The sequence below is a fragment of the Leucoraja erinacea genome, chromosome 16 (assembly GCF_028641065.1).
Source record: "Leucoraja erinacea ecotype New England chromosome 16, Leri_hhj_1, whole genome shotgun sequence".
Classification (NCBI taxonomy): Eukaryota; Metazoa; Chordata; class Chondrichthyes; order Rajiformes; family Rajidae; genus Leucoraja; species Leucoraja erinaceus.
Genome location: NC_073392.1, coordinates 45271936 through 45288121, shown reverse-complemented (window position 1 = coordinate 45288121; position 16186 = coordinate 45271936). Strand labels below are relative to the sequence as shown.

Below are 16186 nucleotides of genomic sequence, written 5' to 3'. Positions count from 1 at the left end.
GATGTAAGTCCATGGATAGGTGGAAGCTTCTTTCACGAGGGATCCCGGGCTGGACGCCGCGCCATGGAGCTTCAGAGACTCAGGCTGCTTTAGCGCTCCCCTTTCAGCGGCCTCCGTGCTTTCTCCCGAGCCCCCGGGCGCGGGAAGGCCGCGCCGATCCTCGCTGTTAGGCCACGGGGGAGGCGACCTGTCCCTGTCCTGGAGGAGGCCCGAAATAACCACCCCCCACCCCCTTTAAAAACAGATCTCCAACATTAACCCTCCTCTTGCATCTTCCCTGCTGACCTTCTACCCTCTCTGGACCTCTTTATATCCAACTGCTGGCATGACATCAATTTGCTTGACTTCACTTTCGCTGTTGGAGTTACTCAGTGGGTTAGGCAGCATCTCTGGAGAACATAGATAGTAGACGTTTTGGGGCAGAACCCTTCTTCAGAGATGCTGCCTGACCTGCTGAGTTACTCCAGCACTTTGTGCCTTTTTTTGTAAACCAACATCTGCGATTCCTTGTGACTGCATTACAGATTACGTATTGCTCCAAATAACATCTGCACTTAATGTGTTTTCCCCATGAAGGTCATCTTCTGCTGTCATACATATTTAAACACTTTCATAATAGTAGAGAATGTTCGATGGAAAGACAAAGGGGGAGTTATGCAAGAGTGAATACAAACTTAGAAGTGGGGCATTGAAGAATAGCCAGGAGCCAACAACGTGGTACAGGATGTACAGACACTCCCCGACTTATGCAGCAGGTGACTTGCGTAAGAAATACTGTACTCAGTCCCAAGTGCAATCACAACAGTTTTTAATTTCAGCAACACTCTATGATCACTCAAATTTACATCAGAAACAAGCCGGCAATTTCCCAGAGAGTGCCCCGGCGGTGAGAGTCGGTGAATCCCACTTTACTAAAGTCTGAGTTAAGCAAGGGTTCACGGAACCTATCTCAGGGAGTGCCTGTACTGTGTTTTAAGGTGTGAAAATATGTGTACATTGAGAAGCAGTGTGATAAATAGTATAGACTAAATGATAAAAGGATAAACACAAAAATGTTGCCGTAACTCTGGATAGTTATATGGACGGGTAGGGAATGGAAGGTTATGGTCTGAGCGCAGGTACATGGGACTAGGGGAGAATATGTGTTCGGCACAGACTAGAAGGGTCGAGATGGCCTGTTTCCGTGCTGTAATTGTTATATGGTTATATGGTTAACTCAGTGGGACAGGCAGCATCTCTGGAGAGAAGGAATGGGTAACGTTTCGGATCGAGACCCTTCTTCAGACTGATAAATGTCTTAAAGAAGAGCATACTAAAGAACACAACATTGTGGAGAAATAAAATGGAAACACAAGAGGGGGATAATCCCAGAATAGCGACAAAAAGGGGGAAGGTATAAAGGAGGTTTCACTCAGAATAACATGAAGGAGTAAATGATACCTCACCAAAGGTAGCTGAAACATCAATCAATGAAAAGACCCAAAGCTAAATCAAATAGATTTGAACTCTTAATTTAGTCTCATTACATGAACATTTGTGGCAGGACTGCATTGACCATTTTTAAATACATCGTCAAAGTAGTTAATGGGATTTAAGTGGAAATTGTTGGATAACTAGGTTGCTCATTAGACCACTACAGAGACCACCAAATTTTAACCATAAATTACAGGACTGGAGTTAAACTTGACTAAACCATGTTATAGCAAATTGGCTTTCTAAATTAAACATTGTATTTATAAATAATTAAGACACGATCACAGGAGGTTATATTTATTGACCAAGTAGATGAGTGGGGTGAAACTATGCTTTCATAATTCTTAAAAATCTATTATCACAAAGTGCTGTAAATTGAATTGACAGTCGAAAGCTCAGAGCAAATAATTAATTATTTAATACTTCACACAAGAAATGGAAGACGACATCTCCGGGGCGGAGAAAGTTTTAAAGAGTTTTAAACAGTGAACTTGTGATCGAGCCTGATGTTGAGAAACAATGTTAAGTAAACACAAATAAAATAATTTATCCAGCCAAAGACATAAGCCTTTTTTTATTGTTTTTAAATTTCCGTTCATGTTAAATTAAAAAAAAATATTTGTAGCATCTCTGGCTAACACTGAAAGGTACTACTTTAATAAGTACCTCGTTTTCTGTGCAGATGACCAACCTAATGTTCAAACTTAAGGGAAATCTTTGTATTGGGTTCTTAACTGCAGCAATCCACCTTTGATGTACGGGCCTCATAGTTTAGTTTAGAGATACAGCATGGAAACAGACCCTCTGGCTAATTAACCAACGATCCTTCATTCACACTAGTTCTATGACATCCCCCTTTCTCATGCACTCCCAACATATTAGGGACAATTTTACAGAGGCCAATTACCCTACAAAGCTGCTCATCTTTGGATGTGGAAGGAGACCAGAGCACCCAGAAGAAACCCACGAGGTCACAGGGAAAATGTTGAAATTCCACGCAGACAGCAACCGAAGTCAGGATGGAACCCGGGTCTGTGGCTCTGTGAGGCATCGGCTCTACCAGCTGCGGCACGGTGCTCCATTGTTATAGCATGGTGGTTTGGCATAATGAGGGAAGTTTGTGGTGCTCAGTGTGGTATAGCAATGCCTGAAGAATATTATAAGCACTGGAACAGGGCAAGAATCTCTCACTCAGTGTGGAGCAAATCTAAAGGATCATCTCACAAACTACATTAAGAAAATGGAGATGTCGTTTGGCAGAACGCTCACATGAACTCTGACTTTCTGTAGTAAACATCTAGTGGACAGATACAACTACTAGAAATTATACTACAATTACAACCCCACAATTATTAGAGGTATTTTACTAATACTGATTTGCTAAAATTGCTGCCTTACACTTCACTTATACTATTGGCATCATTTTGAGTGCTCATGTGTGCACTGGTTTTGGGAATTCCTACTGTTCCCTTTGAGGAAATGCTATTGAAGAATCATATTGACAATGCACCACTGCAGTAACTTCATTAACACTAGTGTAACACAACTATCACATCAATTACACTGTGATGTTACTTATGGGAACTTTTTTGCATTATGTGCAAAATATGATACATGATATTATTACAATCATACAGGAACTACGTGACCCCTATTTGTTACATTAGTGTAACAGTATAATAGACATCTTAACACATACAGTGTTGTCGTGCCACTCCTAAACAAGCCCATAATGATTTAAATTTTTTACGGGAAGCTCTATCAGGTACAGATTGCTAAATACATCAATCACATTGGAATAAAACTTAAAAAACTAGGGCATTGTTAATGCACTGGAACGATTATCACCGGGCAACGTTTCCATATAAATCACGGCGTTAATATTCTTAAATGAGCTTCATACTGACTGTATTGCTGTAAAATAGCCTTAAAATATATGAAAGGGCTGGTGCTGCTAAAAGAGCCTCAGTTACATAGGGACCTCCTTTAGTCTTTAGATAATGTATTACTGTTCCTTGAAAGTAGCTGAGGAGGGTGTGGTTTGGGTGGAAAGGGATGAGTGAAGCAAGGAGTTGCGGAAGGCAGAGAGGGGTGGACATTGCCAGAGTGAGGCACCTGTACTGACCTTTCTATCCTGGGCCTCCTTCATCCCCATACGCAAACCACATCTTCCCATCTCCACCCCTTTCCTCATTTCACAGGAACCGTTCCCTCCACAACTCCTTGGTTCACTCACCCCTTCCCACCCAAACCACTGGCTCCCAAGTACTTTCTGCAGCTGCAGGAGATGCAATACCTGTCCTTATACCACCTCGCTCGACTTCAACCAAGGACCCCGACAGTCCTTTCAAGTTGGACTGGGGTTCACATGTACCTCCTCTAATCTCATCTACTGCATCTGGTGTTCCCAATGTGGGCCCCTGTACATCGGCAAGACCAAACGTTGACTAGGCGACCATTTCGCTGAACACTTGTGTTCGCTCCACTTAGGCCTACGGGATATCCCGGTTTCCAACCATTTAAACTCTCCTTCTCTTTCCTAGACTGACCTTTCTGTGCTGGCCCCCCTCCATTGCTAGAGTGAGGCAAAGTAGAGAAACAGCACCGAATATTTTGCTTGGGTAGTTTGAAACCCAGCAGTTTGATCATTGAATTCTCTAATTTTAAGTAATTCTACTTACATTCCTCTTCCTCGCCCACCCTCTTACTCCCTTCCTCCTTCTTGGTCATTTGACCAGTTCCACAGTCGTCCACGGTTTCCCTTTTGAGATCACACCTTCCCTGATGATCTACGAGGCACTGCCCTGCTTGACGTCATTTCTGGCCAGCACTGGTATTTTCTCCAGCTCTTCACTCCCTCCCCGAGCCCTTACTTTCAGTCTGAAGAAGGGTCAGTACCCGAAACATCACCCATCCTTTTTCTCCAGAGATGCTGCCCAACCCGCTGAGTTACTCCAACATTTGGTGTCTATCTCTCACGAATGCCAATACTATAGATATTTCTCTGAATGGGTGAGAACCTTGGATTGGATTCTATAGATCAATAGATATTAGACTAGAACAAATATGAGAGCTCATGTGGGCAATAGTGGAGGCGATGGAATGGGAATGAAGCAAACACCTTTGACACACTTGTTTATGGACATATTATAGTGGGAAATGATGTAACAATACAATAGAACCTTTATTTCCAATAGCGTAATAAATGTTCGTAGTACGAATGGCACCATGGGATTTTGCACGAGTAACACGACATGGAATGTCAGAATGACCATATTAATTCAATATTAACATATTGATTGGTTGATTGAGTGAAAGATACGGCCTGCAAACAGGCCCTTTGGCCAACTGAATCCATACTGACCATCGGTCACCTGTTCACACTGGTTCTATGTTATCTCACTTTCTTATCCACTCAATACACACTAGGGGCAATTTACAGAGGCCAATTGACTCGCTGTGCCACTGTGCCACCCAAAAGAGAATGCAACAGAGAGTATTCATTTAATTAATGTAGCGCCACAACAGAAAAAATATTTACACTCTGAAACAATCCCCAAAAATTTCACAATACTTTCACTAGTTTGGTATCAAGGAATTGTGTATTGGTATTGCCACAGGAACTACAGAACATTTGAACATGCAACAATGCAAGTTTGCCTGACTGAACCTAACCTGGTGTAGGACTACTGATAGAACATGATAGCAAATAAAGAGGGTTTTCTATTGTTCTGGGAACCTTAGTGTACAGTGGATAATACTCTGCACTTTAGTAGCACAACTATATATGACTTCAAAAGCAAAACACTGGAGATGCTGGGGACAATGCTGGAAATGCTCAACATTTGTTGTGAAAGAACCAGGGTTAACATTTCACTGCAATGATCATTGACCTCAACCATTAACTCACAATTGCACAGTTCTGTCCGTTCTCCACAGAATTCCCCAACCTACTGAGCAGCGCTTTCTATATATGGCTTCACTTGAACCAATGATGTTTTACTTCAAAATTCTTACCACATACATAAGATTATTAAAGAAACGTCAATTACAGAACTGGAAGAGCACAACAAGAATGTCTCTGCACTCTATCCGGTGAATAAGACTATAAAAATCATACAGCACAGAGTAATGTTAGTACAGGAAGCTCACAGGAATTGTATTAATTCCGAGCCACATAATGCACACTCGGCATAGTTTGTTAATTTACTGTATTCTTCCAGGGGTTTAATTGCTGTGAAAGATACGAGTCCTTTGATTACCATATTATTATTCATACTCCTTCTGCAGCATTTCTAATAATAATCTAAAACTGGGACTATGCTTCAAGCATGCCCTAATGGCCAATAATCTGATACTAATATGTGTCTCTCACATTTATTTGAACAATTTTGACTCCAAAGCTTGGCTTTAGACTTTAGAGATACAGCGCGGAAACAGGCACTTCAGCCCACCGAATCCGCGCCGCCCAGCGATCACCCTGTAAAGCATTATCCTACACACTAGGGATTATTTGTAATTTTACCAAAGCCAATTAACCTACAAACCTGCACGTCTTTGGAGGGTGGGAGGAAACTGGAGCGCCCGGAAAAAACCCACGCGGTCACAGGGAAAACATACAAACTCCGTTCAAACAGCACCCGTAGTCAGGATCGAACCTGGGACTCTGGCGCTGTAAGGCAGCAACTCTACCGCTGTGCCACCACTGTGGCCTTTGATACAAGGATCAGACCTATTGCTCAATACAGGAAACACCAACAATTTTGTTAAATTATTTCCCAAATTTTCTATTAATAAGGTTTCCTCTTGCAAATTAAGGGAATTCAGCAGAATAAGTGATTACCTACAATTTATTGAGCCATTTTGCATTCTGTATGCTTCAACCATTGTTCCTTAATTTAATGCTCGTTTTGCAACTGTGAGATCCACTCTCACTTGTGTACATTCATCTCCTATTCCGTCTAAAAGTTGTATCAGTTTCTCATCATTCTACAGTTGACCACATTTTGTTTGAGACAGTGCAATCTGACACGAGTCGTCACCAATGCATGTCTTCCAGAGATGCTGCCTGACCCTCTGAGTTACTCCAGCAATTTGTTTTTTTTGTTAAGAATGAAAATACTCAACTAGTTCTACAAGGAAACATCACCCTTGTGTTTAAGAGTTTCTTATGCGCCTTTGTATCACAACAGTTATTTTAAAAGCGTTCACTGATAACATGTATATTCTTCAAACAACACTGACAGGAACACTAATCAAGAAGCCCGTAATTGAATTAACGGTTGATCTACGCCATGACTGTTTCAGAGTTTCACACGGTTCAGATGCTCTCTCGGTCACACAAGGCTTCCACAGCGTTACTGGGTCCCTGTTCAACACCACCGATCACAAAGAGCATGTTGTCGACTTGGAGGTTGGCGCAAGAGCAACGCGGGAAATTCATCGGAGGTAGACTTTCCCATTTCCTCTTGACAGGATTGAACCCTTCGACTGATCCAAGTGGTACTGGTTGGTTTCCTGCAATGGAAAGACACAAAACAAAATAAGGAACAAGAAATCAGGGTATCCCATTGGCTCAATGGTAGAGTTGCTGCCTTACAGTACCAAAGATCCTGGTTTGATCCTGACTAAGGGTGATGTCGGTACGGAATTTGTACATTCTCCCTGTGACCGCATGGGTTTTCTCCGGGTGCTCCGGTTTCCTCCCACACTCCAAAGACGTGCAGGTTTGTAGGTTAATTGTCTTCGGAAAAATATAAATTGTCCCTAGTGTGCGATGGGTAATGTTAGCGCACGGGGTGATCGGTGGTCCAAAAAGTCTCTAAATCGAATCTTTTAAAGTTTAAAGTCTTTTCCTTCCAGCCTCTATGTGAGAATCTATTCTTGGATCAAATCCTTTTTGTAAAGTCAAACCATCTGTTATCAGCATTAAGTGAACCCATTAGCAATTTGAATCAATGCCCACTGTGCTACTTGTATTGGAACATAGAACAGCACAGGAACAGGCCCTTCAACCCACAACATGCTGACCATGATGTCAAGGTAAACTAGTAAGATGGACATATCAACATCAACACATCTCCATCATGCATCGCATGACTTTTTCACCACCCATGATGTCATGCTCCTCAGCTTCTTCCCAGCCACATGTAAACTAGTAAGATTAAACGAGAATCTACCAGTTTGAAGTTTGATCTTGATTGTTATGAGGATTTTACTTTAATTGATTTTGAACGAAAACTTACTGGTCGAGAAAGAGTAGGCCGAAATGACATCAATTACTACAAGATTAAACGAGAATCTTTTTACCAGTTTGAAGTTTGATCTTGATTTTATGAGGAGTTACGATGAGCGATTACGTGAAGGCCGTCATCCTACTTGGCGCGTCATACTTCAAAGCAGCGGTGTGGAATCACAGAAACAAGTAGTTGACCATGAACATAGTAAGATTTTGAGAACTGGAATTACCGTATGACCTTGATAATATGAGGGTGGAAGCGGTGGGCACGTATTCGCTCATCGTAACTCCTCATAAAATCAAGATCAAACTTCAAACTGGTAAGTTTTCGTTTAATCTTACTATTTTATTTTGGAGTCACGTGAGTGACTACGTGAAGATTTCAAAGCTCTGCGATTTCACGCCGGAACCGAATCCATGCGTAACACATGAAGTGACCATGGATGATTGAAAAAAGATTCATGCATTCAGACACGACTTGGTTTGTTATGCTGATGCTTGCTCATCCAATGAAAATAATAGCGACCCCTTTCATCCAGAGGAAACTATTAACAAGTCAAAAAATGGAGTTGGCAAATACCCCCGATTTGGCAACGGTTGTATTAAAAATTGGTAAAGTATGTTTGTTTGACCATCCTGCAGCTGCTAGGATGTGGTCCAAAACAAATGTACATAATCCTATGAGCTGATGTAGTAGCAGCCACGGTGGAGTGTGTGTTAAAAAATTTGTATTGACACCTGCATTCGCCAAACTCCCGTTTTACCACCTGAAGATGGTACTTCTTATTAAATTTATATATATACTAGACTAAGTGGGGCCCGTTGGGTCCCAGCATCACACAGGACAGCTGGTCATCCAACTCCAATATTCCACCTATTGGTGGCCAGTTGGTTGGGGGGCTTTCTGGAGCGCTAGTATTGGTGTTATGGGCTGAAGGGACTGATTTCCAGAGGGCTAGTATGCAAATTGTGCGCCAAATGGATTCTTGGGCTGGCGTCTCAGTCAATCAAGCCTGTTGTGCTGGCAACTCACTCACTCACGGCTGGTGGGCTGGTAGTTGACTCACGGCTAATCCTTGAAATTCTATTTCAAGCAGGGTATAAGGCCACCAAATTCAAGTGCAGTTTCTTACCACTTCTAGCAGGGTGCAAAGCCACTAAAGACAGCGAGTCGTGACCTCTCCCTCCTCTATCTTGCAGAGACTGAGCCACACCCACATTTCTGGATTTTATCAAGCCACACCCCCACCATTTGCAGTAAGTGGTGTCTTTCAACTTCAAGCCACACCCAAGCCACCATTTGCAGTAAGTAGTGCTTTTCAACTTCATGCCACCATTTGCAGTAAGTAGTGCCTTTCAACTTCATGCCATCATTTGCAGTAAGTAATGCCTTTCAACTTCAAGCCATTGCACCCAAGCCATCATTTGCAGTGAGTACTGCCTTTCAACTTCAAGCCAAAGCAACCAAGCCACCATTTGCAGTAAGTAGTGCCTTTCAACTTCATGCCACCATTTGCAGTAAGTGGTGTCTTTCAACTTCAAGCCACACCCAAGCCACCATTTGCAGTAAGTAGTGCCTTTCAACTTCAAGCCAAAGCAATCAAGCCACCATTTGCAGTAAGTAGTGCCTTTCAACTGCAAGCCAAAGCAACCAAGCCACCATTTGCAGTAAGTAGTGCTTTTCAACTTCAAGCCAATGCACCCTCGCCCTCATTTGCAGTAAGTAGTGCCTTTCAACTTCAAGCCACACCCAAGCCATCATTTGCAGGAAGTAGCGCCTTTCAACTTCAAGCAGCCATAATTTGCAGTAAGTACTGCCTTTCAACTTCAAGTCAAAGCTCCCAAGCCATCATTTGCAGTAAGTAGTGCCTTTCAACTTCAAGCCAAAGCAACCAATCCACCATTTGCAGTAAGTAGTGCCTTTCAACTGCAAGCCAAAGCTACAAAGCCATCATTTCTGGAGTGCTAGTATGAACCATTTTAGAACCAATAGACATTTTTTGCAAGCTTTAGAACTAATAGACATATTTTTGCAAGCTTTAGAACCAATAGAGACATTTTTTTGCAAGCTTTAGAACCAATAGATACTTTTTGCAAGCTTTAGAATCAATAGACATATTTTTGCAAGCTTTAGAACCAATAGACATTTTTTTGCAAGCTTTAGAACCAATAGACATCGTTTTGCAAGCTTTAGAACCAATGGACATTTTTCTGCAAGCTTTAGAACCAATAGACATTTTTTTTGCAAGCTTTAGAACCAATAGACATTTTTTGCAAGTTTTAGAACCAATACGACATTTTTTTTTGCAAGCTTTAGAACCAATAGACATTTTTTGCAAGCTTTAGAACCAATAGAGACACTTTTTGCAAGCTTTAGAACCAATAGACACTTTTTGCAAGCTTTAGAACCAATAGACATATTTTTGCAAGCTTTAGAACCAATGGACATTTTTTTGCAAGCTTTAGAACCAATGGACATTTTTTTTTGCAAGCTTTAGAACCAATGGACATTTTTTTTGCAAGCTTTAGAACCAATGGACATTTTTTTTTGCAAGCTTTAGAACCAATAGACACATTTTTTTGCAAGCTTTAGAACCAATAGACATTTTTTGCAAGCTTTAGAACCAATAGAGCCACTTTTTGCAAGCTTTAGAACCAATATACATATTTTTGCAAGCTTTAGAACCAATAGACACAATCTGCAAGCATTTTTGAACCACTGAGGGCACTTACATTTGAGTTGACATGTGTTCAGTGTTATTCCCAGCTCAGAGAAACATGACCCTCTGCCTTCCTCCAGCTTGCAGATACTGATTGGGGCACACCACTTCCTGGTTTTATAGTCCCTCCCCCTGGCGCCAGCGGGGGCAGCAGAGAGAATGGGGAATTTTGTAAAAACATTAATATCTCCTTCATTTTTAATCGACGGGAAAAATCCTCAGCACACATGCGGCGGAGGGGGGCTCTGAGCAAGGTGGCCAAAAATGACGGCCATAGGTGGCGGCGTTCTCTCGGAAATCGCAGCACAGATCGCCAAGAACAGAGTTTTAGATAGATAGATAGATAGATAGATAGATAGATAGATAGATAGATAGATAGATAGATAGATAGATAGATAGATAGATAGATAGATAGATGTTGCATGGTACCTGCCTCCTCTGGCAGCACATTCCATATGCCCACCACTCTCTCTGTAAAAATGTTGCCCTCAAGTTCCTATTGAATCTTTCCCCTCTTACCTTAATCCTATGTCCTCTGGTTCTTGATTCATGCCTTCTACATTCTCATCCAAATCATTGACATAACCCATGAACAGCAATGGGCCCAGCACCTATTCCGGATGCACATCACTAGCCTCATGCCTCCCGGCTGAAAAACAACCTTCCTTCCAAGTTCTCTATCCCGTCTGCTAGCTCTCTCTGGATCCCATACGAACTGAAGATAGACAGATAGATAAAATCTTTATTTGCCACGCGACCAGGGTTGGTGGTATTTGGGTTCGGTACATGATGGTACACTGCTTTAGTCACATTAACACTAATAACAACACAGATCACAGTAATAAAGTGCATCCATACCACATCACAAATCACAATCTCACCAACAATACATAGTGCAAAAGAACAAACAAAGACCATAGACAAGACACTGTATACATCAAAAGTCCTAGTATTGTCTGTTATTGGAGGGAATTGAGTGTTCTTATTACTGAGGGGAAGAAGCTGTTTTTAAAGCGGGTGGATTTTGTAGCAAGTGACCTGAGGCGCCTCCCTGAAGGGAGAGACTGGAAAAGGTGGTTTGCTGGGTGGGAGGGGTCCAATATGATCTTTAATGCCCGTTTTGAGGTACGTTGGAGGTAAATGGAATGGATTGAGGGGAGGGGGGAGTTGATGATCCTGGAGGCCTTGGAGACAATGCGCTGTAATCTGTGTAGTGAGTGACTGTCAGTGTTTCCGTACCAGACTGTGATTGAGGAGGTGATGATGCTTTCAATGATGGATTGATAGAAACGGACCAGGAGGTGTTTGTGGACTCTGAACTTTATAGTCCATACAGAAATCTATATAGACAACATCTTTAGTTAGAGGGTGGTGAATCTGTGGAATTATTTGCCACGGAAGGCTGTGGAGGCTGTCAGTGGATATTTTTAAGGCAGAGATAGATAGAGTCTTGATTAGTACAGGTGTCAGAGGTTATGGGGAGAAGGCAGGAGAATGGGGTTAGGAGGGAGAGCTAGATCAGCCATGATTGAATGGCAGAGTAGACTTGATGGGCTGAATGGCCTAATTCTACTCCAATCCCTCATGACAATATGTATTGCAGATCTTAAAGTTGCCCTCATCTACCTTTTTGGTTACTTCTTTAAAAAAACTCAATCAGATTCGTAAGACATGATCTCCCACGTACAAAACCATGTTGACTATCCCTAATCAGCCTCTGGCTATCCAAATGCATAAATATATCTTATCCCTCAGAATCCTCACCTGTAACTTGCCTACTACAGCTGTTAGGCTCACTGGTCTATAGTTCCCAGGCTTATCCAACACAACAATACAATACAACAATACAATACAATTTATTTGTCATTTGAACCCCATTGAGGTTCAAAGGAAATGTTGTTTCTGCAGTCATACACACAAGAAAGACCCAAGACACAACACAATTTACACAAACATCCATCACAGCGCATCTCCTCCTCGCTGTGATGGAAGGCAAAAAAAAACGTATCTCTCCCCTGCACTCCCCACTGCCCTCCCGATGTCAGAGTCAAAGTCAAAGCCCCCGGCGGGCGATGGCAATTGTCCCACGGCCATTAACGCCGCGCCAGGTGATGCAAGGCCACGCTCCGGGTCTTGTTGTTCGAGCCCCCGGCGGGCGCTAGCAAAGTCCCGCAGCCATTGAAGCCGCGCCGGGCAGTGATGTAAGGCCGCGCTCCAGGTACTCTTCAACCCCGCAACTCGGGCGGGTGAAGTCGCCCCGAAAAGCGGTCTCCCAGCAGGGACCCGTGGGCTCCCGGTGTCACCGTCCACCAGACCTGTGATTGGAGCCTCCAAATCCCCAGGGTCAGGTCACAGCAGCGCGCCACCACCGCTCCATCCGCTCCGAACTGGGCCAGCTCCACGATGGTGAGTAGATCCGCAGCTCCGTGACTGGAGCCCAGGTCGTTCCTGCTGGAGGCCGCTCCACGGTGCTCGGCCCCAACGACAACGGAGACTCGACAGGGAAAAGGTCGGGTTCTCCGTGCAGGGGATAGATTTTAAAAGTTCCCCCCCCCCCCCCCCCCCACACATACATACCCACACACATACACAAAAAAATAAATAAAAACTACATTCATACGAGACAAAAAACAACAAAAAGACAGACGGACTGCAGAGGTCGCTGCGACATGAGTCGCGCCGCCCATCCTTGCAGCCCTTCTTAAATAGAGGCACAGCATTGGCCACCCTCCAGTCTTCCAACACCTCACCCGTAATGTAACAACAACCTTTTAGCAAGGGCCTTAAAAGTACCAATTCCTGGTCTCACAATAGATTATCCTTATACTGGTCAGCATGTTGCCCAGCGGGAGGTAGAAAAAACAGAAGCTTTCGGTAGACACAAAGTGCTAGAGTAAATCAGTGGGTCAGGCAGCATCTGGAGAAAAAGGATGGGTGACATTTTGGGTCTGGATCCTTCTTTAGACTGAATGTAGAGGGGAGGGAACAGAAGGTAAGAAAAGGCCAGAACAAAGCAGGGCTAGCAACAGATAACCAAGGGAGGGTGGAGCACATTGTTGGCTGGGGAAGGTGTGAAAATGAAGGGATACAAGGATACGAAGTGAACCTAGTAGGATGACAGTACAGGGGGATAGGGGGGGGGGGGGGGGGGGGGGGGGGAATGCAGGGGTTACTTGAAATTTGAGAAATCAATGTTAATACTGCTGGGGTGTAAGCTACCCAAGCAAACTATGAGGTGCTGTTCCTCCAATTTGCATGTGGCAGTTTGATCTGACAATGGAGGAGATGTAGAACAGAAAGGTCAGTATGGGAATGGGAAAGCGAGTTAAAATGTTTGGAAACTAGGAGATCGCATCGGCCAAGACGAACTGAGCATAACTGTTCAGCAAAAAGATTGCTGAAGCTTTATTTCTGGTTGCTGAGAAGTAAAGGAGATATGCAAGTGCTCATAGCAGCAAAGTGCAATGAATGCTGAGCTAAGGTTGAAGTGACAAAGAGAGAAGAGGGGTTCTCAGACTATAATGAAAGTTGCTAGAGTGGACCTTTAGATCCAAGCGTCATAGATGAAAATAAGTTAATCCAAAATCATACTTTTTTTCCACAAAAGTAGGGTAATGGGCACAGATTCAAGTTGATAAAACACACACTTAAGAGTGTGAACAGAAGTTCCATTTTGCAAAGAGGAACCTAGCCAGGAATAGACTTGCAGCTAACGATTGGAAGCAAAAACCTTGGAAATTTTTAATGTTGTGATGATGAAAACACCTACAAGTGAGTACTTAGTCTGCAGGGTAACTAACCGCAGGCAATATAATATCAGAGTACATTGTATTTCCCTTCTGAAATTTAGTTCCATTCGAATGCACAGATTGTTTCTATTTATATCATGAACTAGCAATCAGGATAAATTTCTCACCTGCAGTTTTTCTAAAGAAGTAATTAATCCAGATTGAAAGCTACCTATAATATATTGAAACCTATAATTGACGTTTGAGAGTGAGGGATATGTTTCTGAGTTGTTTGAGAAAGTGCTCTCTTTTGATAGAGTGGAGAACTAGACACTGACCAAAACAAAACTATTGTTGTACTGATGATTTGATTTCAGTTCAAAGGAGTAACTCCATTTCCACAGCTCTCAAGGGGGCAGATCTCACTCTGTACGAGAAGGCCGTGTATGATCTCTGCAAGGTTAAGAAAGACTTCCAAAACAAACTGGAGGCTCAAGTCAGTCAAGAGGATGCCACTATGGCAGGACCTGAACACCGTCATGGACTACAAGCTGAAATCCAGGGCAATCTCTGCCAATGACTTATCTCTGCCAGATGACCTCAATGCCTTTCACACTTTCTTTGAACAGACCCAACAAAATGTCTGAAGAAGGGACTCGACCCAAGAAGCACCAATTCCTTCTATCCAGAGATGCTGCCTGTCCTGCTGAGTTACTCCAGCATTTTGTTTCTATCTCTGGTGTAAACCAGCATTTGCAGTTCCTTCTTACTTAAGGTGTCACCCAGGTGATTCTCCACACATCTTGGGGGCAGAGGTCCAATCTGCTTTCACAAGGGTAAACCTTCGGAAAGACGCTGACCCAGATGGATCCCTGGATGGGTTCTGTAATTGTGCATCAATCAACAGGCCACCATCTTCACTGACATCTTTAACCTCACACTTCAATTGTCTTCTGTCACAATTGGCTTCAGGGTAAACTGCACCATTCAAGTCTCCAAGAAAGATAAAGTGACCTGTCTTAATGACTAATACATCTAATATTGACCATCAAGAAGATTGAAAGGTTGGTAATGGTCCACATTAATGCCATGCTCCCAGACATATAGGAAAAATCATTTAATGGAGGATGCCATCTCTCAGGTACTTCATTCAGCTCTAGATCACCTTTGCAATAGGAAGATCTATGTCAAGATGCTATTCATTGATTGCAGATCAGCCTGCGACACCATAATATTGAATAAGCTCACCCCTAGTCTTCTGGACCTTGGTATTAGGGCCATCTGTAACTGTTTTTTGGACTGCTTGACCAACAGACCTCAGTGAGCTATAATCAGTCATAACATTTCCTCCATACTGCCCACAACACTGACGGCCCTCAGAGTTGATGCTAAATCCCTTATTTGAGCACCCATGACTGTGCGGTCATGTTTAAAGATCTATGGAAGTAAAGGCATCATAGTTTGTTGATCTATGGAAGTAAAGGCACAGCCCTGTCCTCATGGACAGAGCAGCTGTAGACATGGTTCCTCAGCATCCATATGACCTGCAACCTAACCTGTTCCCTTCACGCTGATGTGGTGATCAAGAAAACATATCTAATGCTCCTGAAAAGATTCTACATGTCCACAAATAATTTCTCAAAGCTTTTCAGAAGTGTTTTAGAAAGAATTCTGACAGGATGCACCTCAGGCCCGCGTGGCAATTGCTCTGCTCTTGACTGCCTGTACTGACAGCGATAGGTGAACGCAGCCACAAGGGCCACATCTAACTCCCTCTTAAATATAGCCAATGAACTGGCCTCAACTACCTTCTGTGGCAGAGAATTCCACAGATTCACCCATCTCCGTGTGAAAAATGTTTTCCTCATCTCGGTCCTAAAAAGATTTCCCCCTTATCCTTAAACTGTGACCCCTTGTCCTGGACTTCCCCAACATCGGGAACAATCTTCCTGCATCTAGCCTGTCCAACCCCTTAAGAATTTTGTAAGTTTCTATAAGATCCCCCCTCAATCTTCTAAATAGCGAGT

At 43.0% G+C, this 16186-nt stretch overlaps 1 protein-coding gene across 3 annotated transcripts in view; it reads right to left on the bottom strand.

Moving 5' to 3' along the window:
- Positions 1–1832: 1832 nt before the first annotated feature.
- Positions 1833–16186, bottom strand: part of LOC129704902 (kelch domain-containing protein 8B-like) — a 145281-nt gene continuing 130927 nt past the window's right edge. For all 3 annotated transcript variants that reach the window (XM_055648312.1, XM_055648313.1, XM_055648311.1), the window contains one exon: positions 1833–6990. In XM_055648312.1, coding sequence (XP_055504287.1) covers positions 6794–6990 — 197 coding nt within the window. In that variant the 3' untranslated portion in view covers positions 1833–6793. The remainder of the gene's footprint in view (positions 6991–16186) is intronic.